Raw genomic sequence first — 27,150 nt, forward strand, 5'->3', positions numbered from 1 at the left:
TACTCTTTTTAGACATCAAGCCAAAATGTATTCAAAACCGGGGCAGATTTCCCTCTGATACTGAATAATTCATGTGCGACCACAAAAAGGTTTGTAAGACAAGAACTTGACGCTAATCTCAGTGGATAAAAAGAACCGATTTACATGATAAAAGTTTACATGAATAGTTTTAATAAACGCTATTGCTCTTTTCAAAATGATTCACAAATTGAAAAGGTGAATATCATTATTTCCACGTTTTTCATTTATAAATAAATATATAGTTCCAGTTTATTCATTAAAGCAGTAAATTTGCAGCACCTTCTATAATAGTTTTCGATAGCATTTATTTTTTCACTTACATTTTTATTCTTAAAATGTGAAAATCTTAAATCTGTATCTAACAGAAATTAACACTTCTTTGAAATCGTCTTAATAATTATTCAAACTAACTGACGTCGTTTGTTAATTGTTTTATCAAATATAAACCGAATATGGTACCATTTCTTTAATCCCATTCCTCTCCAATGATTTTTACCGTGTCTCTCGTCAACGAATTTTAAATGCTTAATATCAAAATATTGTTTTGTATTGCCTACTTTTACCAATTCTAAAAGAAGAAATGTTTGAAAAATCTGAATGCATTTTTGTTTAAAAAATTATTTTCCATTTTTTTTGAATCTGCAAAGGCCAATTTGTATATTACTGTAGTTACACAGTACGTCTGAGACAATACTCGAGTATTGTGCCCATAAAACATAATTTATTTTTTGCCCTGAATTTTTTTCATATTCTCTTGGTATTTCACTTTGAAGCTCAACAAAAATTGTTCATGAAATGTCTCGTAATTTTGAAATATGATCAGGCAAAGAAGACGACACCAAAAGCTATTCCAATTCATTTCCAAAGTTTCGTGCCACACCGAAGGGATAATGTTTGAACTACAATGCATGTAACACGCCCGTATTCATAGCGATTCTTTGCAATCGAGTTTCGAATCCTTGCCCGTCAACCCTATCATACTAGAATTCTACAACAAGGCTACTTGAATTGACTAAGATAGCTTGTTATTACAGATTTATAATGGCTTTCAAAACATTTGGTATTCTTCATTGCAGTCATCAAACAAAATAAGCAAATGCCCTATTAGTTTAGTCAGATTAACGCCCCACTTTGAAGTAATCAGAGGGTAAATATGTGACTGTCTCGTTACTTCAAACAATACATAATGCATTATTCTTGTTACTTTGGGAACGAAATTGTGAATCATGGTCTGATGACTAGAATTTTGTATCCTTATTATGAATCTGCACTCCCTCCCTATTTCCAACTTTCGCGTCATATCAGTGACAGGCCGTTTGATTCTCTATATCAAATGTAATGTGCACCAGGCCTACATACACATAAGATCTTTAGTAGAATCCAAGTCTCGGAGGCAGCACCTTAACACAAGGTCAGGAAATGCATTATTAAACTCCAGCAATTTAATTTTAAACATAATTTTTTATATCATCAGAGGTGTGGTAAGATTAACATCCACAACATATAATTTATTTTCATTCCACATCATATTTGGCATCTATTTGTAATGTACACCAGCAGAAAGCTTACAGGGCTCGAATTAACTCAATGAGGTTATATGTGTTTTATAAAGTGAAATAAATATAATTCTGACTTTAGGTCATCTTTGTCCACTGTTATTACACTGCACTCTAATTTTGATAAAGGCTGTTATAGCACAATGATGATCTCTAAAAAATGCAAAAGAGGAATTTTGGATTAATATTCTTGCATGAGAAGGGGCAACAAAACTGATAAAAATAATCCTTTCTTGAATATGTGGCTTATTCATTTCACTACTTTCATTAATGCAAATTCACATATGGATACTCTAAAAAAATGTATATTGAAACTGATTTTAATAGAAGCAAAAACAAATTTCCCATTTAAGGGTTGTTTCATGGACATGAATTCATGTTCAGTTTTATTGAAAGTCAAATACTGAATCTTTTTTTTAAAAAAAGAAACATTCTAATTCTTATTCTAATTTTTTTTTATTAAAACATATCATAAATTACATGCTCTATTCCCAAATATTATTATCTATTATACTCCATAAAGTTAATGGTGATGATTTATTGTAAGATAATAGAAATCTCTAATACATTACTAGTGTTCCATGTGAAGAATTTTCATTGAAATATTTAAAATGTGCTATAAAAATTCAAAGTTATGAGAAAACTTTCATTATTCTGAGAAGAAAATTAGAAAAATTTGAGTTTAAACTATATGAAAATAAATACACCTGAAATGGTTTGTTCTCATTACTCTGAAAAGGAAATTAAAAAAAAAAAAAATCTAAATTTAAATTACATAAATTTATGCAATCATTTTCTAGAGAGTAAATTTATAACAGAAATGTTACAAAAAGGTATGCACTCATGAATGAATAAACATTTAAGAAACAGTAAATTCATAAAAGGAATGTAGTAGAAAGTAGATCTTTAATAAAAGTAGTCTAACCTCAGCAATTTTGCAGATAGGAATTCACAATCTTTCACCTGTTAGATAATGAGGATTACTAAATAACTGTTACTAGTTTAAAAGTTTGTAAATGTAATAATGTTTTCATAAATAAATATAACTATTATTTTGTTTAAATCTTAAATTTATAAATTGTAAATCACAAAAATAGTTTTAAAACTCTAGCAAGTTGAATGATCAAATCTGAATTTTCAAAACATTGCCACCAATTGAATCCAGATGTTTAAGAGATATAAGCATCAGTTATTTAGAATCATTATTATGCATGATGTTGGACAACATCATCTTTGAAGATGAACTACAACAGTTTTTTTGATTAATGGCAGGATATAATATATATATTGACTGTCATAGATAATTATCAGACATATATTCTTAACATTATATTATTACATTATGCATTATTCAAGATGAATATGATCCTTTGAAACAATTTCTATGATTAATTACTTCAAAGGATTTTTAAGTGTGCAAATCAGATTTAAATAGAAAAATGTATGATTACAACCATTACATAATCGTAAAAAATGAAATGATAAAAGCATCATAGTTTTCAATTCAATTAATAATTGAAGAATTTGTAAGATCTTCTGATAATATTGTAATATCCAGAAGTTTAAAAAAGCAAACAAATTTCAGGATTTTGTTAGATGCCAAGAATATCAAATAAGAATTCACTGAATATCGGATAATAACTAATTCATCATGTACAATTCAATTTACTTCTTATGAAATGAAAAAAAATTTCAAATATTTCTAAAAGTATTTGTATATATGTGAAATGAAAAATATTGCAATTTATTTAATTCTATATTTAAAAACAATTTACCATTCAATATTTAATGATATTGGTTTGTACTATTTATTATCCCTTAAATATTACTATTATCATAAAAAAGGCTTTATAAGAAACACATTATTTATATTCAACTGTATTCAGATTTAAGATGAATAATCTTGATTCCACTCATACAATAATATATGATAAAATTAGCAAGCAAATCAACAAATATTGACACAACATATACAGTTAACCTCGTTCAGCACTTCCCCCCAATTTTAGTAGAATAATTTCTGAAGCAGCACACAATATTTATAGATGCTAAACAAGACAAAAATAATACACTGCTACATCTGAAATGGAATCATCAAAAGATATTTTGAATCAATACATTTGGTTTACCGAATAATTGCTTCGGATTTTAAAAATAAAAATACAATTCACATCATCATGAAAAACCTATTACCAGTGTTTGGAATTTTTATCATGCTAAATATATTGTCATTAGTCAGTACATTTTTAATAATGGGAAAATGATTAGCAGAAAACAGAAATAAAATAAGAAATGCGTTTCTGAAAGAAGTAACAAAATGTGTCACACAAAAATTCTATATCACAAAATTGTAGTTTTCTGAAACCATTTATTGTATAGTAATTAATATTTTTTATTATAAAGAAAAAAAGGTTTTTCTTTTATAAATTGAAATTTATTAATTCAATGCACAAAGATTTTAATTTATCATGTTCTCAAATTTGTATAGTCTATTCAAAAGCTACACTTTTTTATTTAACAAAATGAAATTTATATACCACATGAAATATACAAATAAATAATAAAGCATATTTGACAAATATTTGGTTTAAAACTTATAACATTATACAATTTGTTGAAAATTCATTCTTAAAATTGAAGCAAAAGTGTGCATTTTTTAAAAAATATCATCAGAATAGAATTCGATTTCAAATATGTATTCGATTCATCTTCCAAAAATTTCAACATGTTAATATAATACATATCGTCTATTTTATTGAGAAGAATAGACATAATTATTTTACTAACAACAATTTGATTACATACACAATTTCAAAAATATAGACATTACTTATGAGAGTATATACAATATTTGTATGAGTAATCTTAGAAATACTTCAAAAAATTGTTTAGGGTAAAGACATTTTCAATAACCAGAAAAAAAAAAGACTAAAATCAATGAATTAGTTGGAAGATGTATTGGATGAAAATAGGTTTGTCTAACTGCAAAGCTTCTTTCATGGCTACTAAAGTATGGCAGAAGTATCAGCCTATTTGCAATGGTGTATTTTATACTAAATTCTAATTACCAAACAATATTCACCTCAAATGCTACACAACCCAATTTTAAACTATCTATATCCATGTTAAAATTGAAAGTACTTAAACATCATTATTGCAAAGACAACTTCTTAGCTCTATTCATTATCAAAGCAAATATAAGGAATAATTCCTTCTGTTTAACCAATTAACTTCCGTTTGTACTTTTGTTTCTTGCAAATCTATAGGTCTATAAATACTTGACATATATCCTTACAGTATTACGACAACTGACTATTTATTGTGTGCAAAAAAATATGCACAACAATCAATGCTTCAATTAATACATCAAAACATCATATGCAGAAAAGCCACTGTATATTAACAGCAAGCAATTGTGATTGTAAAATTATTATCAATATTAATCACATTAAGAATTAATTTACTAAAGGATGTACAAATACTTTGATTTTCTAATGGTATAATAATATTTTACAAGATGCAAATATAAAATGCAGTTATTCATGCTAATCAATGACTAAATATAAAGAAGAAATTAATAAAATAGAATTTAGTAATATCAGCAATTACAAATAATGTTTAAGTCAAATCAAATCAAATGTCACAAAGTATAAAATCAAACTACACAAGGAATGATTTTTATCTTACAATTTAAAATTACACCAGTTATGTTATACCATAAGAAAAAAAAATATCAAGATATATTATAGATCCAAAACAATAAAGGTAATTAAGTTTGCAAATATGGTAAACTTTTATTTTTAGGTTATGATCCTATAGATCTACAATTTTTCTAGTACTACACAAGGAAGGAATGAATATTTTTTAAGATTATTACAGAAAATGGAGGAAGCATATCTGATTATTAGGCAATAAAGAAAAAAAAAAAAAAATCAAGAGATTAAACAGTTCTGCACTCAAGTACATAATTATGCAAGTACCATTTTTATCATACGAACTTCTCTTTATACAGGCTCCCTAACTAAAAGTATCCAAGGGCAGCTATTTTATACAGAAGGAACCACCATCATTATTTATAAAATTGCCATAAAGCAGATAGTTCCTCAATTTTTTCCCTTTCCCAATTTCAATGAAGTTCAGCATAAGCACCAATAGTGATTCTATAGAAGATCAATTAGTAAACAATCTAGTGATATTTAGTAATATTTGAGGTATTACATGCTTGATTGTAAGAGAAAGTCTCATTGTCTGAACTTCTAGGAATCTAGATATATTGTTGTTTAGTTCTTTTGATGCAGTTTCATTAAAATGATTACATACCAGTAAAAAGTTAGTAATTTGGAAGATTTGCAAGAAGCAGTTAATTTAAATGCAAGTGAATCTTAAATGCAAATAAACCACAAGAGATTGGTTTTTATTAATACATCTCTACAGCCACTAATTGCGCTCACAAAGAACTTCAATAAAAGCTTGGAATCCTGTATTTCATATTGGTTTTCAAGAAGGGAGAGAATCAAAACCTTACATAAACAATTCACACAAAACAAATATGTTGGTTTTAAAATTGATCTAAAAAATAATTTATGTAATATTTGTTTTTTAAAAAATTATCGCATTTCAAATTATATCCACTGTAGGAACAGTTTTTATAATACAAAATTACATTTAATTAAGAACTAAATTCAGATTTGCAAGATAACAAATCATGACAGCTCCTTTCATTCAATAAAAATGCTAAAATATTATTACACAACAAAGTATTTGTACAATATTAGTTTTTTCCTAGTCATCTAAAATATTCCAAAATGCCTTTGTAAAGAAGAGAATTTAAGCACTTAAAAAATTATTACGCGCAAAAGAAAGTTGCTATATTTTGTGGAACCTTGACATGTAATCATTGCAAACATTTACAGATTAAAGAAGATATATTAATGTAAAATTCATAAAATCATGCACAATTTTAAAATAAAGCAACAAAGTGAAGCTGCAAATCAAAAATACAGAAATAAATAAATTTTGAATTGAGACACATAATCAGAAATGTTATCTGGAGATGCTAAATGTGTTTAAGAAAATACCAAGTATAAAAACAGCATGTAAGAAATTAATACAGTTTCTTAAAATTTTTATTCTGAAATAAATTTAAAATGCAAAACAACATTTCAAAATGTTTTTGATAGAAGCAATAATAGCTGATGACAGCGTTTCTGGCAAAATTCTTTTCCATGCTACATCTTTGAAACTATCAACTAAATCTTGGGTACATCCTGTTGTGGCTATTACTCTACCTAGTAAGTCTCCACACATAAATAAAGACATCACACTGTACAGGATATATTACTCATTTGGTATATTTGCTTAAAATAGGCTGGCTTTCTTTTCATGAGAATATTTTTAGAGGATGCTTGTGATCCTAAACACATCTAATTCACCCACCCAATGAAAATAAATGAAAAACTAATTTAAACTTTGCAAAAAATATTCTTAATATTTAGTTTTAGAACAATTTTTATGAAAGAATTTAAAAGATGAGCATGCATTGTAGTCATTGCGACTAAAAATTCCCAATGAACAGGAAAAAATATATTGGTACTCAAATTGATGAAACATAGGCAAAATAAATTGCAATAGATATTTTTTCATAGAAATTCAAATGAAAGTAATTTGGATTAAATCTTGCCTTTATAAGTTTCATGCTCATTCAGTGATCATATATCAATCAGGAGGTCTCTGCATACCTTTCAAAACGTACATATCCAGTCACAAGCTTTTATACATATTTCAAATAAGCTTTTATTACCTAGAACCTAACAATAAAGTTATTGAGGAATATTTTAGATATCTAACAGCAACTTTTGCTTAATTTTATTATTATTGGGATATATTATTTAAATATTAAATAAGAAAGTGGTAATAAATATATAGCACATATGTACACTAATATAAATACTTTTAATTTTAAAATGGATATTTACATTTATATTTTTCTATTTTAAGAGTCTTTTTTACAGTGGAAATATTTGGATACAATGACTGAGTGAAGTATTTTTAATAGCTCTATTAATTATTTTCAGTTTTTTAAGGAAAATTATACCTAGTGGCAGATTTTCAACTAAGTAAGCTAAGCAGATGACTAGGCCTATACATACAGGTCGAATAAAAAGTATTTTTCTAGTTGCCAAATACAATAGTTGGTAAAAAATAAACATGTTATGAATGAAGAAAAAATATTAAAATAATATAGCACTTTCTCTAGTATAGTGGTCAGATTTCTATACGCTTCATTACTTTCGTTACATTAGTTTTTGGAATATTTATAAAATCGAACATATGCTTCAATAACAATGCAGTTTGGAGTCATAGTGGATAAACAAATTCATAAATTTAATAAAATAAAAATCTTTAACCTAAAATGAATCATTAACAGGTTGGAAGTACACTGAAATGTAAAAGTAAACTGATTATCTTATTAAAAGACGGGTATCATAAGTAAGCACTACTTAGGGCCACAAAATACCTAAATCCACCACTAGTTAACCTAGATGTCAAAGTTTGTTCCCTTAACAAAGGAAATTACAAAAAATATACTTTATAATTCATCAAAAAACATTCCCACTGGAACTTAGTTATTATTAATAGTATTGTAGTTAAAAATATATATTTTTTAAAAATGAGAAAATTATTAATTTCAATTATTTTAAAGGTAAAAACAGCAACATATGTATTTTTTTAAATAACCAAAAAAAAAAAAAATATCTATGAAGATTCCATGATTGTCCTACTAAACATTTTGTAATAAATTATAATTAAAAACATTTGAAATATATGAAAAATACTTTACTTTAAATTTTGTTTATATTTAGATACTGTATTTTAAACATACATAATTCAGCCAATTCCTATTTGTTAACAACTTTTCAACAATAAACCTAAAATTTGAAGTTTCAGAAGAACAACAGTAGACTGGATTTTGAAACTGGTATTTATAAAGTATTGCTTCTACTTATGGCTACGACTCTAAAAGGTTACAACAGCGTGTGATTGTTGTTCCATTTGGGGAATCAAAATCAATTTCTTTAATATATTGGAAAGGAATTCCAGCTTCATACAATTTCTTCTTATCTAGCCGTGATATATGTGGCACATAATGTAGAATAGCTTGCCAGCTCATAGCAGCCAAGGATGGAATTTTCAGCCACATGGAAAAAAGTTCATTGGTTCTTGTGTTGTTAGCAATACAATTCACACCACCAAATATAAAAAGTTGTCCAGCCTGTAAAAAATATTTTTAAAATGCATACAATACATTAAATTTTAAAAATATTTATGCAAAAAAAAAGATTTCATGCTAATTTACTTAAAAACTTCAATGTTGGAACTGTGTTAAAGCAGACTGAATAAAAAATAGGACAATGGAAGATATTAATTTGTATAAATTTATATAACTTTTGAAACATTTTATGTGAGAATGATTTTTGGAACATTTTATATTTAACCAATTAGATGTGTTTGATAAAAACATATGACAAATCATAACTTTATTTATTAGATGTTTATAATCTTCATGTAAAATGAATTACTGTTTACTATAAAACCAAACTTTTAATAAGAAGAAAACTGACATTTAGTTGTATGTTTATTTTAAATTATAAATAAAACTACAAAGTAGTTTATTTAGTTCTAGGCATTCAAGTTATTCACCAAATTATATAAATTTTATTTTTTCTGTTAATACATTTTATGATTCTGTTTTTGAATGCTTCTTATGAAATTTTTCTTTCACAAAAATAAATTGTTAGTTTTGAATAAATATTCAAGCATCCGTTGTCTCATTTTAATAAGGCAATATTTCCAACAGAAGAAAGAGCATGTTTTAAATTTGTATAAAAATGAAGTACAAATGATAATGTGTACATTCGTCATCACTTGATTTTACTCATGAAACTTACGAGAAGTATTTGAAACCAATTGTATACTTATTAATTTAATTTATTCTTCTTTTGTTTAAGGAAGCAAGAAGATTTTTTAAAAAATAATCCTATTATATATTTTTAACGGTGAAAAAAGCAAGAAACTATTTTAATTATACTTAAATCAATATATAAATTCAATGTTACTTATCTAAATTTTCTAAAACAGCAATCATAAAAAGTTAAAAGGTATCCTGACAATGCAGATCAATTCAGCAGTGAATTATTGATACAAATATTTTGAAATTCTCCAGATTTCCAAGAAAATAATATAAATGCCACATTTCTGAAGTTTAAAAATATTCAAAATGGAAAAAAACAGAAAACTCACCTTTGATACAGTAGCAGAATGAAAATATATAGGAGTTGGCAGAGTTGCAGAGAGCTTTTTCCACTGAAATGTAATTAAATCAAATTTCCATATATCTGCAAAGGCCACAGAACCATCGAATCCACCACAAATATACACATCTAAGAAAAGAAGCAGAAATTAATGATGCACTAAGAATTTTGTCAGTAATATGATTTATCATGCACTGAAAAATATAATAATTTATTTAGAGAAGTCGATTTTTCAGTATTTTATCCAGAATCTTAAAATATTTTCAATGTTTTTAAACACACAACATTATCAAAGAGTAAAGTAAAAATAATAAATATTCATAAATATATAAAAAATAGGTAATCAAAAAGAATGAAATATGTCATACAAATACACCGAGCAACTTTTAAAAATATAATGTAATATAAATATTACCATAAATTTTTAATATATTTTTAAAACTTCAAACATGAAATTTAACCCAGAGAGCTGATATATTCAGTGCAGTGGATGAAAGAGGAGATATGCATACATACATAAAAATTTTTTTTAATTTACTAATTAAAATTTGTCTGATTTATAAAAACTTCAAAGAATAATAATAAAAAAAAAAATCATTTTAGCAGATCAGTGCTGATAAAATCAAAAACAAACCACTATAAAATTTCTCAAAGATTAAGAAATGATTTCCAGAAAACTAATAAAATAATCAAGGGAAAATTACCTTTAAATGTAAAAAGATATAAATTGTGAATCCTTTTATATACTAAATATCTGATATATTCAATTATATTTCAAAATGCTATAATGTCAATCACAAAAAACTATACCTGGTAAGAAACCCTAAAAAAAGATTTTGTTTCAATTTCAACAAATGAATAACATGGAGTCAGAAAATCAGAAAATTTTGGTTTACTGACTTACATTTTTATTCATTACTGATTAAAAATAATGGATAGTATATTTAAACATTTTCATTCACTTTATAGAATGCTCATAATATTAATAATCAACATGAAATAAATCCACGATATTAAATAGCATACATTTGAATTGGTTTTTACTAATGAGCTCTATTTTACTTAAATATATATATATATATATATATATACTAGCTGACCCGGCAAACGTTGTTCTGCCTTATAAATTATTTCTATTGAATATTCTGGTTGTTAACGAATGTATTGTAAGTGTGAAGAGATGGGATCTATGACAGAAAGAGGAATGGAGCACTGTAGACGATGATCGCCGATAAAACTAAAAAAAACAACCATTCATTTTCTCAATACAATGTATTTCATTAACGTAACGAACATATACATTGTTTGATCTCTTAAAAGTTAAACGTAAAGTGAAAAAAGTAATATATTTTTTGTTCCTAAAGTATAAAAATGAGATATAGAAAATCAATATTCATTTCGAAGAGCAATTGAGTGTACGATATTTTTCTCAGTCCGTCTTTACCAACACAAATAAGCTCGATAGTTTGCCCACGCGAGAACATGCCACGTGTGAAAAACATGCTCTGCCCACATCTAAGCCGCAAACAGACATCGTTTGTCCTTGCGACTTATTGATTGTCACTGAAAATGCGAATCTAATAGGAAATTGAACGCGTTTGGATTCGACTGGCACGTCTGTGAGAATCATTGGAATTCGTGGCAGCAAAACATTTTCGATTCGGAATTTGCCATTCAAATTGGTGTTTTCGACAACGTTTTTCATCAATTTTTTAATGACCAATCGCGTGTCATTACACAGCCATGGTGGGTTCAAATTCCGAAGTAAAATAACCGGAGATCCAACTTTCAGTCGTAGAAGGTGTGGTGACATGCCTGGCAAATCCAGTAAGTTCAAAAACTCTGTTGGATAATTTCCAGCTTCGTTAGCATCGCAAACTGTATCGATCAGTTTGTATGATACCAAGTCGCCTGGCAACAACTGCTGTATCTTGAAGTTTAAATCGTCGATGTCCCCATTTTTTGCTGCCAAAATGGCTCTTTCTGCCATCCACGCATGATTTATGTATTAAGTGCGTATATCGGGAAATATGCGGTCAATGAGAGCATTTTGCTAATCAACGATAGTGCAGAAGTTAGTGGGCAATTTTATGCATACAGTATTTTCATAGACAGCAACTCTTCCATCACCGATATCTAACAATTGGTCCGAGAATGTGTCAGCAGATGGATCTTGTAGCATTTGGACGCGCGAGTTTCTTTTTAGCTGGACTTTTTCAACATTACGCCACAGTGGCGATGATTTCAAGCAAGCGTTGATCTCCTCATCGTACGGTGAACGTGGATAGGAGCACCCGAATTACCTAGCGTTGTGAAATATACTTTACAACCTATTCTCATACCTACAAAATACACATAAAAAATTTCAAGAAAATCGGTCGAGCCGTTTCGGAGGAGTTCGAACACAAACACCGTGACATGAGATTTTTATATATTAGATTAATTTTTGATCCTGAAGCCTTAAGTACCTCATAACCATCAAAATACATATATCATACAATGTGATTTGATGTATAGCAAATATATAATAATATAACTATGTGATAATACTTACATGTATATATTTTAATTAAAGATTGTTGAACAATGAAGCACTAATAATTAAAAAGCAAGAAGAATTCCACTGTATTACTTTTACTATAATATGAATTCAATTTATACTTCAATCTAAATAACACGTGGTCGGCTTTGCTAATACCAAAAATTGAAAAAGTAAGAACAATTGAATTTCATTGTCTTGCGTTTACTATGAAATAAATTTAACTTATACTTTAGCCTCAGCAACACGTGGTGGTTATGCCATTAAATTTTAACTTATATGAAACGTTGGTACTTTTAACACAGCGCCATCTGTTAGAATACTTACTCAATCCAGTCAACAGATACCACCATCTGTTAGAATCGCTTGGAGCTAACAGATAATTGTCAAATAATGAACAAATAATTTGTTCCTTCTTAATACTTCCCTTCTTAGTATAAATCCTTTATGATGTATAATAAATCCTCTAACTTCAGTGATACAGATTCTGGCTTCCTCAGCTTAAAGGAAAGATTTTTTAAAAAATAGTTCTATATTCCACACATGAAGTTGCCATGAGATTTATTCCGTCATTGATACATTTGTCCATTGCAATAATTCAAAATTCATTTACAAAATGAAATCAGTTTCAGAAACATTTATTAAATAATGATAAGCATTGTAGCTGAAGTGAATGATAGCTGACATAACTTGATACGTACATGCAGTTTATTAGTAAAGAAATGAAAAACTGAAACAATTATTGTAACCAATTTTTATTATTATATCTTCAATAATTTATATAAAAAAAGATTAAATTTCATTTAGCATACAAATGAGTTAATATTCTTTTATTATCCGATTAGAGGAACTTATTATTGGCTCGTTCACTTACCTTTTTTACGATATCCTTAACAAAAGATATAAAATCATTTAATTGAAAATTCAATGAAGGTAACAAATGTTATTGCCGTACAACATTTTTCTTAGTAAACAGTCAGATAAAGAATCGGAATTCATTCAAAACGAAAAGTAATAATGATCCGTGTGCACCTCCAAGTATTTTTCCAAACTTCTTTATAATTAAAAAAAGCAGAATTTTAGTATGTTATATTAATCAGTGATCCGTTAAAACGTTTGTAATTAATCATTTTCAAATAAAATATCTTATTTCTGAGAATTGCCACCGTGCACAGTAATACAAAATTCAAACATAAGATCGCGATACTTTATCCGTTGCAACGTATCAAATTTATTGCATGCATTAAAAAATAATTGTGGAAAATGATATCTTATTCCTGAGAAACGTTTTGGATAGGATCATAAATAATTGGAACATTCGGATTCGAAACGTAACGCAAATGCGTGAGTTTTTCTACGCCATTTGGGGTAACGCTATGCAAATTAGAAATTTTTAATATCCTTTATTCTGTTTTATTTTAATTCAAAAGTACTTAAGAATGAATCTGAAAGATCGATTCATTAACAATGTTTAATTTTAAATGCATCAAACATTAAGAAAATAAATAGAATCGTTTCAAATAATCAGCCGAAAAATCTATCTTAAGCCTAGCCTCATGACTGTTGGGAAAAAAAACTGAAGCCGTACTCATTTGGCAGGTGGGGAAAATGAAAAGATTTTTTTGGCGGGAAAGTTAGTTTTTAATTAATAATTAAAATTCTAATTAAAAATTAAAAAAAAGGACTATCCTATCTTTTAAGTTAGATCAAACTGCACACGGTGTGCAAATTTGATTAAAATCGGTTAAGTAGTTTAGGAGTCCATCGCGGACAAACAACGTGACACGTAATTTATATATACGTGTCACGTTAAGATTATATATTTAAATTTGTAGCAGTTGTTTTAGATTAGATATTTTACAAGTTCTTCATTCAAATACACTTAAACATTCAAACTTACCAGTCCCTATCTGCACACAACCATGGCATCGTCTAGGTTCTGGAAATTCTATAAAAATATTTAAAATGATTTAATGGAAAAAAAAATTAGAGCAAGACAGAATAAATTATTAAACAAGACTCAGGGTATAACTCAGATTTCTAAATGAGAACTATATGAAAGAACAAAGCAAATTTACACATATTCTATTTTAGTAATTAAATTACTCAATACAAAAGTATATAATTATTTAATTTTTTAATTTTCATTTTTTATTTCAATTTATGCAATTATTTCTATCATTAGATATACTATAATTTAAACACTGAAAATAAAAATAAATAATACAATCAAACTTTTAAGATTTCCAATAATTGAAAAGTAGAATTAATTCATATTAATAATGTATTGGAAAATGAAATTAAGCACAAAAACACAATATTTAAGTTTACTCTTCTAAATATATGCAAATTTTATGAATACAATTTATAATGAAATAAATATTTGTAATATCATTCAATTTATAAATGAATCTTAACATTTTTTTTTCATTATATAAAAAGACTGAAAAATGATTCCACTGTAAAATTTAAAAACTAAATAACATAAAAAAAATTAATGGTATTTTATACATTTAAAACAAATAAATAAAATACACCAACCTGAAGAAGTTGGAGTCTTGCTCCAAGAACAATTTTCTATATCAAAAACAGGTACCTGAAAAATTATTTTAAAATGAAAAATAACATCATAATAAAAATCTTTGCAATGAAAATAGAAGGGGGAAAGGGACAAAATAAAAACAAACCTCTTTAAAATCAAATGATTCAAATGCTGTTCCTCCTCCAAATACAAATATTTGATTATCATGCATTGCAATTTCAAGCCGATACCTAAAAAAATATTTACCATTAAGAAAAATGAAAATGTAAAATCTATATACTTATAATAAAGCTCAATGTGTGTGTGTGTGTGTGTGTTGGCGCTCTACAGGCCAGACCGTTTGACATACAGCTACCAAATTTGGTACATGTATACCTTGGAGGTTGGGAATGTGCACCTGGGGTTTCTTTTTTCGAATTTTTAATTAGAATTTTAATTATTAATTAAAAACTAACTTTCCCGCCAACTTTTCCGCCAAAAAAATCTTCCATTATCCCCAGCGCCAAACGAGAAAGGCTTCAGTTTTTTTTTCTCCCAACAGTAATGAGGCTAGGGTTAAAATTTTTCGGCGGATTATTTCAATCGATTCTGTTTATTTTCTTAATGTTTGATGTATTTAAAATGAAACATTGTTAAAGAATCAATCTTTCAGATTCATTCTGAAGTACTTTTGAATTAAAATAAAACAGAATAAAGGAAATTAAAAATTTCTAATCCGCATAGCGTTACCCCAACTGGCGTAGAAAAATTCACGTATTTGCGTTACGTAACCGGCGAAGAAAATTCACGCATGCGCATTCTGTTCTGATTGTTGCCATGACAACGTTATCAATGGATGATTTAAATTATTTTTGGGTTAGTTGCATGCTTTTGTAAGTAAATTGTATTTATGTTAGTTATATATTTTTTGTATATGCTTATAGTTTTAAGTACATCGTTTTTTAAGTAGTTTTTTTAAAACCTGTTTTCAACCGTTTATTTTAAACGATTCGTTTTATTTTCTTAGTGTTTGATGCATTTAAATTTAAATATTGTTAATTAATCGATCTGCTCATAATGAATCTAAGAAAATTTTGTTGACCAACTCTTGAGATATTACATAAATTAAAAAAGATATTCTTTAGTGCCCATAAAGTTTAAACGCTGAGTGACTCTATTTTCAGTAAACAGATTATAAAAAAATGCTTTGTTTCAGTAAAAAATATTATTATATTAATTGAAGATAAATTCTTTCCACTTTAATTTAAAGCATAAATTCTATGGGTGCTAACAGAAAATGAGAGAGATACATATTACGTTATGACTGAAGGCCTTTATAATATTATGAATGAATTATATGATAATCAAAATTTGAAGTTTTAAAATATTTTGATGAAGAAGCTATTAAAGTAGAAATTGCATAAAATATTTAATTATTAAAATTTTAACGAACATTAAGATTGGCGAACCGGCTGGTCGCCAAAGGCGGCTAGTAACCAATGTAATATACCTTATATATAGTTATATGAAAAAAGCCAATCAAATAATTAAGATAGAAATGCATGCATATAAATCAAAATTATACATTCATTAAAGCACATATAAGTAAATCATGAATTTTTTAGGAATTTGACTGGCATCATAACCTTTTAATTGTTGTAACTTTTAATTTGCTAAATATCTTAGTGCTTCAAGGACTTGGCATAAAGGTATTTAAATAAGTTTTTAAAGAGATGAATTTGATTAAAATGCATTAGTTGCCTTAATAATTTTGTTTGAATAACAATAAAAATAACATTATAAAAGTGATTCTTCATTTTATTTTCTGCTTTTTTTTTTCTGCACACTATTAATTAAAGTTTTACCTAGGTTCAGGTTGCCAGGTGTAAGGTGTTTTGTTATTATTTACTAGAACATCCCATTCTCTAGTTTCAAGATCTAAGCAATGAACATCAATGGAATAAGCAAATCCAGTAGTTCCACCAACAACATACATCTTTCTATCATGTACTAACATAGCCTACGAGAAGGAAAATTACAATTTTAATATGGAAAATAATATACATTCTTAATAAAATTCTTGTTAAATTCAGAGCTTTAATACTTAAATTTAAAAAAAAACCTTGATTCATAGATAAAACAATCAAAATAAAGTTTAAGACAATCAGACACTTAGAATATTAATAAACTTTTAAAAACCAGGACATGCTTAAAAAAAGAACAAATACAATACAATATATATATATATATATATATATATATATATATATATATATATATATATATATATATATATATATATATATATATATATATATATATATATATATAATGATATTTTAAACTCTAATTTCAATTTAATTAATTTCCAAGGTTTCATCTTAATTTAACCCATAGTAACTTCATTCTAAAATATTCTCTTATTTCCTGATTCAATTCCACATTCACTAATTAATTAATTCAAGAGAAGCTTTGTAAAATTGCTGAATCGGCTCAAAGCCTAACTTTCCCACACTCTGAGTGAAGGGACAAAATACCGCTGACAAGACAAATTCTTTTTTAAAAGATCCCTGTGTTTCCCTTGCCTCGTCGACACGTGTAGCAAAAATCCCTATCAAAATTTTAATAATATAATAGCACTGTAATTTTAATAATATAATAGCATTATATAAGACCAGGGATAAAATGTTCAAGAGCTTTTCCTCACTTCTTTCTGTGTCATTCTGTGTTGCTCTTCACTCCTGCTTGTAAATAATGCGTGCTTCTTCAAGATGAAATAAAATGACGTCACGAAATCGAATGTTTCTTCACTGTCTTCGAAACTGCATTCTACTTCACATAAAATAATGTTTACATATTAAAGAGTTGACAAGGATAGTTTCCTGTTAAAAATTGTTAAATGAACTAAAAGAATTAAAATTAAATCCACGAGTGAGACTCCAACGTTGCATTGTGTCTCCGCAGCTCGCCGTGCATCGAAGATGGTCTCGTACTGGTGCGGCCGTTCAATCATGGTCAGCCGGCCATGCTGTCTCTGATGGCGAGGCTCCTTTGGCTACGTTGTTCCATGCCAACCAATGCAACATCCCCTGCATTTCGTCACTTGCGACCTCACCCGACATTCCGGCTTTGTTGTTCAATAAATACCCTCGTGTTTGTGCTCCATATCGTCATGTGCATGCTCCTTATATCTTCAAGGAGTTGGGGCTCCTTGTCATCATAAAAAATTTTCTGGTTCCTTACCTGTGCTGAATAATTCCGATCTCAACGTCATTTCCTTGTTATATTATCATCTCAATATAAAAATAGCTTTCCGTCACCTGTCGTAGTCTCCAGTATTTTCAGGTCCATATGAAATAGTAACTAAAATTTCAGATGTAACTTATGAAATAACTAAACCAAATGCATTAACAAACAAAGCGACCGATATTGTCCATGTATCAAAATTACAAACATATTACCCTCCAGAAAAATTAAAATTACGTCATGAATAATAATTTAAAAAAAATCCTTTTATTTCCCATGTTTTTTCCACATAATCTCCAACTTAGATTGGCCCATTGTCTCCACTCATAATAGTTAGTTTTTCTTTTCTTCATGAAGATGATGTGATAGGCATCATCACAACATAAATTCAAATACCTGAAGTCTTATTGAGATGCGAGTATAGGGTCAATCTCACAATTAATTTCTATCTCTTTCTATTTTTATCCTGGATATGTTGTTATCCACTTTGGAAACAAATATTCCTGGATGAGAGTAGAGAGAGAATAAGAATTACGTCCCTCCCCTTGATGTCCTAATTTTGGGTCATTAAGTTTCGCCCACTACTAGAAATTGGTGGACAAGGTTGAACTATTCACCACTAATTGACTAACTAGTGGGTAAAAGATTTTCTTTTAAAATTGCACATTTTTATGTCATTTGTTTTGAGTATTAATGTTATAATAAGAGTATTTTGAATCTCATATTATTATTTTCAGATTCAAGTGTTACATACAAAAATCAGATCTATGTTGATATATTATTATTATACAAGTTCAATTTATTATTCCATTATTTTACATCCAATTTGATAATTTTGGTGAGCCTTCTACAATTTAAAGGACACTGTGTGCAAGCATTCTTTAAAGATATTCCTTCCCAAATAGAGACAGACTAAGAGACAATCGACTGAGTTTCTGCAGAAAATCATTTTTATATTGTACATTTTAATATTATTTTTGGTGTTGTTAAATATTTAAGTTTATCTAATATTTTTAAACATATCACTATCTTTTTCATGCTTTACATAATTTTGTTAAAAATGGTTTTTATATCAATGTAAAGGTAAGGGAAACTTGGGTATCATTTTTAATATGTCTTTAAATTTTAATTTTTCTTACTTGAACACCACAGTAAGGTATGGCTTTGTGTCGCGGGCCCTGACGCACTTCCACGTCTTGCGGTGGGGGGGGATTGTAATGATACTTTAAACTCTAATTTCAATTTAAGTAATTTCCAAGGTTTTATCTTAATTTATCCCATAGTAACTTCATTCTAAAATATTCTCTTATTTCCTGATTCAATTCCACTTTCACTAATTAATTAATTCAAGAGAAGCTTTGTGAAATTGCTGAATCGGCTAAGAGCCTAACCTTTTCACGCTCCGATTGAAGGGACAAATACCGCTGAGACAAATTCTTTTTTAAAAGATCCCTGTGTTTCCCTTGCCTCGTCGACGCATGTAGCAAAAATCCCTATCGAAATCTTAATAATGTATTACTACTGTAAGGAAGTGTTTTCCCTATCTATATCTCAGGTTATATAAGACCAGGGATAAAATGTTCAAGAGCTTTTTCCTCACTTGAATCGACACGTGGCGGAAATCTCATGTTATATAAAACTAGGTATAAAATGTGCTGTTGGCCTTCATTTTCCTCTTTTCGCTCTGTGTTGTGTGTGCTGTTCGTCGCTCTTGCTTGTAAATAATGCGTGCTTCTCCAAGATGAAATAAAACAACGTCACGGAATCGAAAGTCTTTTCACTGTCTTAGAAACTGCATTCTGCTTCATAAAAAATAATATATTATATATATAAGCATATAATTCTTAAAAGCAGAAGGCAGGTTTGAAGACATTGAAGAGACTTTCGATTTCTTGACGTCGTTTTATTTTATCCAGGAGAAGCATGCATTATTTACAATCAGGAGCGAAGAACACACACACAACACAGAGCGAAAAGAGGAAAATGAAGGCCAACAGCACATTTTATACCTAGTCTTATATAACATGAGATTTCCGCCACGTGTCGATTCAATACACATGTTGACCTTGAAAAGGGCAACGGAGGGATCATTTTCACTCGGCACGTGGAACTGATGGCGGAATTATTTTTATAAAGCTTTAGTTGAATTAATTAAACAGAAAAAGTGGAATGGGATCAGGAAACAAGAGAACACTTTAGAATGTCTATGACATGGGTTGAATTATGCAAAAATGTAAGAAATTAATTTGGATTAAATTAGATACTAAAATATCATTACATATAAAATCTAAATATTAATCATTCTAGAAAAATTTGACATTTATGCTGATAATATATTTACCTGGCCATATTGTTCAACAGGCTTAAATCCATTAGTTTCCAATGGTGTCCATTCTAATGTTTCTAAATTACAAACATAAGTGCTATTGCTACTAGTTTCTCCAAAAGGTATGCCAGTTCCTCCAAAAACAACCATATGATTATCTAACAGTACAGCTGGAGAAGGATGAAAAGAAAAAAATATTTTCAGATAATTTGCTTAAGTATGATTTTTTTTGTATACATTTTGACTTTGATGTATGATTATATTTTTCATTGTGAGCAACAACAATATAAAACAAATACCAATTTTAATATTGACCATATTAAAAACGTTAAGACATCATATATGGTTTTAACATGGGAGATAGTTATAGAAAGGAAATGAAAAGAAAAGCTAAGATGATAGGAAAAAACTAGTGATTGATAGTGAAATAGTTTTTATAAAGACTTGAAAATTTCAAAGTTTTGATCATTTGCATTTTGATTGTTTAAACATACTTTTAGTCCATTATGATAAAATTACGTTTGGGTAGAAAACTAGGTCTTTGGTCTATATCAGAATATAACACATTTTAGATGATGATAATGTTCAGTCAAGGAATTAATCTTGGAACATTTTTTATTAATTCTATTTATATCAATTATATAATCTTCATTCTAAATTCTATCATAACCTACTTTATGGCTAAAATATTTTTTAATGCAAATTCACGGTGAATAGAAATAGGGCATCCCATCTAAACAAAAAAGTGTCCCTTATTAATAAATATATGCATATTGATAAAAGTAATCAAATATAAAGAAATTCAATACACATTTTTTTAATTTCTTTTAATTTAAGAAATTTTGTTTCTCTTCAGAACTTACAGAAAATGTAATAATTTTTTTACCTAGGTAAAATGAAACAAATTTATTTTTAAAAGTATAAACAATGAGTTGCCAAGAAAGTTTATGAGTATGTAATTCTAAAAAACTGTTAATACCATATCTTAAATACAATTCAATGCACTAGTTTAAAGCTTAAAAGCATTAAAAAAAAAATGGATACAAATTTAAAGCATTGTCAGCAATATAAAACTCATTGATGCCATAACATCATTTCAATTTTCAAAAAGTTTATGAATAACAATATTGATATTGAGCATATTCTGTAATAGCTATTTAATTATTAATAGCTTTCCTTGCAGTTTTATACATTATTATATTATATATCTAAATATATGAATTCCAGCTTTTTCATGGGGTCAGGTAAATTTGATTTGACTACAATGCTTTGAATGTAGGAAACAGAAAACAGAGTACATTGTATATTATCTGTAGTGTCAAAATGAAATATTGAATATAATTTCTAAATTGATGTTGAAAAAATAAATAAATTTACCACAATGTGAAGCCAGTGTTTCAGGCATTTTTCCAGTGGTTTCTAACAATTTCCATGTTTTAGAGGCGCAATTATACTTCCAAAGCTGAAAAATAGAATTAAAAAAATTAAAGTAATTAATTAAAGAAATACATATATGCACATCATTTCCTTAATATCATCCTTTCATTTTCAGCAACAAGAGTTTTCTTCAAATGCAAAAATTAAAAGAAAAAGAAAAATTTCTCATTTAATTTTTAATCTCAGTACTCCTTATCCTAAAATGACAAAAAACAGCTAGTCATTTATGTATGATAGAAACTACAGTAATAAATAAATCTGATTTCAATCGGATATCTTTTTTTTAAATTGCAAGACAAGTATCTAATAAACTCTAAACATGATATCTGATAATAGCTAAAAATTATTTGGAAATAAATTCTTCACTTGTCTCAGTATAACAATATTATCACTTAAATTCCTTTTTTTTTTTCAAACATACATGCAAAATAAACTCTTTAAAAGGCAAGTTCATTATTTTATTCATTTTAGTGTTATTTCTGTATTAGTAGAATACATATACTGTATATGTATAAATAGTTTCACTTAAACATAAAATGAAAAATTTATTCCCACATATAACCATACTATATTTTACTGACTACAGTCAAAAATTAAAAAGTTACAGAATATTAAATTGGCATAAAACAAATTTAAGATTTTCTGATATAAAAAAATGACCTTAAATTATTTTCAGCTCTCATTTAGAATAATTTATTTTTTAGAGAAATTTAAAACACTAATTATTAAATAAATCAGGAGTAAGAAAGCATTTATTTAATTTTAAAATATTTATAAATTACGTAAATTTAAAAACACAAACAAACTTAATACTTAAATCTGGCAAGAAAACCTTTATACAGATAGCAAACATTTACAAAAATTGAGCACAACAGAGTATACGAATATTACTTCTTTAAAAAGAATATGATCCATATTATTTCCTACAACAACAGGGGTGTAACCACCAAATGCATATATATTTCCATCAACAGCTACTATCCGATGTCCACTTCTAGGTTTTGGACAATCAATACCTAAAAAAAGATATTTCAAATTACAAATTTTTTAAAATTCAGTTTTATTGTTTTTAATACCATATCTCAAAAAAATAAAATAAATAATAATAAATTGAAAAATGCTAGTTTTTTTTTACAAAAAATAAATAAATAAATAAAAAAGACAAACATAAATGACAGGTAAAAGCATTTTTCTCTTAATAATCTAATTATGACTGAATAACTGTCCCTGATGATCATCTACTAATCTTAATACATTGACTATAGTGCTGATTTTTTTGCAATGTAACTTATATGGCCTGCCAGTCAAAAATGACCCCCTTGGCAGTCAAGGTATTAATTCTGTGCCTCTACTTCCACTCAGAAAGTAGTAAAAGTCTGAAAAAAGAAATAAAACAAAGAGGACAATCAATAGATATATTGACCTTAGAAGTAATAAAATAATAATAAAGAATTCGTGATGCTTAATTTAATTCAAAAGCTTGAGCTTCAATTCCTCTATCATAAGAAGACTTGTTTTTATGCTAAATGACAAATAGCCTAATTCAAACGTTAATTCACAGTTGCATATGCATTTCATATAAGTCGAATGAATAAAAGCCATGCATTAGAATAAATAAAATCAAGTTGATTATGCTAAAAAGCATTTCTAATAGTGAAACAAACAAATAATAAATAAATAAAATGCGTTTTTAAATCACATTACAAAAATAGTATTATTAGTTAAAATAGTTGTCAATATGATAGCATTGCCTGCTTTCTCATTATCAACAATTTTACGATGAGATGGTATCTAACAAAGTATAATAGTGAAACCATAATAATAATAATTAGAAAGATCTAAAAACTAAATCAATGAATAATTATAAGGATAAAACAATTTTAAAGATTGCAAAAGATTTACAGAATACGTATAAATGATAAACTCTTTTGCAGGTTGTCAGATATTTCTTCCAAAACATATAACACAGCAATTATTTTAGATGCAAAAACTAAACAAGTGGAAAGAATTTAAAAAAATAAAAAACAGGAATTGTATTTGGAAAAATAGCACAAAAAAAACAAACAAAACAAAACAAAACATAAGCAGACAATTTTGATTCATTGGTTCTTATAACAATAAAACCTTGATACAGCTGTACGAGTTTAAAGAAAATTTATTGATACATAATATCACTTGTGAAGGATTTGGCATAGATTCTGAAAAAAGGATTTTAAATATTGCACGTCAGGAATTATATAGGAAGAAAAAAAAAAAAAAGGGGGTGGGATATTTTTCAGTGGCAGAGTTGCAGAAAGTAAAGCATATTTAAATCCAAAAGAATGTCATAAATTCTTGTAAAAAAAATTATTTATATTTATAGAAAAAGATTTTTCATTCCATTAAAAATTAATTTCATTTCATGTTCTAAAGTACTACATCTACTATCATCTTCTTTAATTTTTATGTATGCATAAAAAAGTACTACATAAATTTTTCAGTACGTTAAAAGAATTTATTTATTGGAAATGTAAACATTCTTAAGATTTAAATATTTGTGTATTAATCACAGACCACTGACAAATTTTTAGCTTTATATATGACATACGATTGCAATATAACACATGGATAAACATTATACTTTTGATAATTAATCAGTGACTGCAATTAATGACTAAGTATAGATTACTACACAAATACCTAATTACTGATTCAATTTTTCTTTATCATCAAGAAAAAATATTCTTAAGCTTAAACCTTCAATTAGCTGATAATAAATGTCAGGAAACGAACATTCAAAATGAATAAACATATGGACATTTATTAATTAATTTCTATATATGCATTCCATTCTTTCAAATATATATATATATATATATATATATATATATATATATATATATATATATACACAAAAGTATTAGAATCAAGTTAATAGAAAAAACAAAATTCAAATAAAAATTAAACCAAAAAAATTATTAAAAAAATATAAAAAAAGAATCCGGCCTGAAGACTTTTTCAAGGGTCACCCTCAGGCAGGGATTCAAAGAAAGGGATTTTTTCTGTGAGGACATACAGACATTGTCTAATAATGAATTCCTTGTTTTTGGCGTTTGGGAGATATATTTTCATTTTAATAAATAAATTAAACTATGCAAAAAGTGTCTTCAGGCCGGATTCTTTTTTTATATTTTTTTAATAATTTTTTTGGTTTAATTTTTATTTGAATTTTGTTTTTTCTATTAACTTGATTCTAATACTTTTGTATCAATTCATCTGTGTTTTAGAAGTAGCTGCAATTGCGCTCTCTAAATACTATGAAGTTCTTTTTTGGTTTTAGTTTAAATAGTTAATAAATTTTAGTTGTGATTTCGAAACTGTTTTGTTTCGTTTTCAAACTTTTTCTTACTTTAGATTGGTTATATATATATATACAGAGAGAGATAGATTAGTTAAGCACTTAATGATATATTAAATCAAATTACAAATCACAAATTTAATAACAATCAGAAAATTTTAAATATCTTATTTATAATTTTTACAAATAAAACATTTTTAAAATAAAATATTTTTATTTTAGTATTATAATCTTTTAATTGTATATATTTTTTTTGGAACAGAAATTTAAATACCAAATTTATATATCAGATTTTTCATACTTTTATGTAAAATAATAGTATAAATTAAATAGTAAGCAAATGTAGTTCAAACAGCATCCTTAATATGCAACTGAAATGTTTCTTTATTATCATAAATTAATCTCATATTCATCAATCAGAATGTTTAGTATATAAATAATTGATTCAGAATCCTATTTCTTATTTGTAGATAGCATAACCATATTAGCCCTAGGGCTGTCCTAAATTTATTTAAATCAAACTGTGCATATTAAAAAAAAATACAACTATTTTTTTTTTTACTGATATCAAAAAACAGATTACTCTGCATTACCTGGTATGTGTTAGATAACCATATCACAATTTTAAGAGAAGGGAAATTCTTAAAATACAATCACTTCTATGAGGTCCGTATTAAGAAAGGTAAAATGATCCAAGATAATTGCGAAAATAGTTTTAATTGTAGAAATTAAAAAAAAATAATGTAATGATAATTTTTAGTGCAAACTAGAAAATAATGTATTTCAAAATTAATCAAAATATACCAATTTTATTTACAGTTTTAAATATAGTTATAAAACATTACCTTTGAGACGGTTTCCTGAAGGATGCACCTTCGTAATTTTGTTTGGACGAAATTTAAATGTTCTTTTTAATCTTCTTTTTTGACGACCAGATTCCTTACGAGATTCCATAGCAAAAAATCGATTACTAATAAACAAACAATGTATAAATTCAGCTATTCATGCGTAAAGCTGCTTTAAATATGTTACAATTTTAATTAGGTAGTATAAACAGCTGCAAATATCAAACAACGTTTGTTCTAACACATGACATCATACATAACAAAATCGCATGCATGAACAGTGCAGCAGACCAAACGATTTACTCTGCGATCCAGAAACTGTGGTGGATTTGAAGTGGGAATTGAACGAATCCAGAGTAACTTATTAAAAATCGATCCGATGCGAATCAAAACTATTTAGATAATAGATTAGAGTAGGATAGAAAAAGGCTAATATAAGTTTCTTTACAAATTTAGAAAGATTTTTTTTCCCAGAATCCTTTAAAAAAAACTGCTCAAAGAAGTAAAAGCAAATACTACATTTTATACTCGTGTTTCAGTTGCTATCGCACTGCTGTAAATATAGAAACAAAATGAGTTTTTGCTTCTCCAGCTCAAAATAAATCTGCAACAACATTTTTTACTATTCAGAGCACATATATAGGAAAGAAAATAAATAATTAATAGAGAATATTCTTTAAATATTTGCAAAACGAAAATGAAATATTTTAAATTGATTGGCTAATTAAATGACGTTTGTAATCCTTATTTCCATTCATATAGCTTATACAATCTTCACGGTAGTTCAATATTTTGAATTCCGCATTATTTCGAGAAGATAGTTAAGCAATAGCAATAGGCATTTCGTGCTAACAGGGGTATGGGGGTCAAAATTCATTACATGATCCCACATAGGTTCCAAACTAAAAAAAAAAAAAAAAAAAAAAAGAAAAGAAAAAAGGAAGCACCCAAGTGGCTGATAGGCTTTTGCCTACGGCCACAGAACTGAAGCGCGTCGTGGGCAAGTAAAT

At 27.3% G+C, this 27,150-nt stretch overlaps 1 protein-coding gene across 1 annotated transcript; it reads right to left on the bottom strand.

Annotated features, from left to right (window-relative positions):
• Nucleotides 1-4,060: 4,060 nt before the first annotated feature.
• LOC129987966 (kelch domain-containing protein 10-like) lies at nucleotides 4,061-26,701 on the bottom strand. The gene is made up of 10 exons (XM_056095991.1): nucleotides 26,141-26,701; nucleotides 22,850-22,974; nucleotides 21,899-21,983; nucleotides 20,537-20,691; nucleotides 16,815-16,969; nucleotides 15,116-15,200; nucleotides 14,970-15,024; nucleotides 14,329-14,376; nucleotides 9,879-10,018; nucleotides 4,061-8,850 (listed from the first exon to the last, which is right to left on the bottom strand). Exons 1-10 carry the CDS (start codon nucleotides 26,247-26,249, stop codon nucleotides 8,587-8,589), a joined length of 1,221 nt encoding a protein of 406 aa, XP_055951966.1. The 5' UTR covers nucleotides 26,250-26,701; the 3' UTR covers nucleotides 4,061-8,586.
• Nucleotides 26,702-27,150: the final 449 nt, after the last annotated feature.

The sequence above is a fragment of the Argiope bruennichi genome, chromosome 10 (genome assembly GCF_947563725.1).
Source record: "Argiope bruennichi chromosome 10, qqArgBrue1.1, whole genome shotgun sequence".
NCBI lineage: Eukaryota > Metazoa > Arthropoda > Arachnida > Araneae > Araneidae > Argiope > Argiope bruennichi.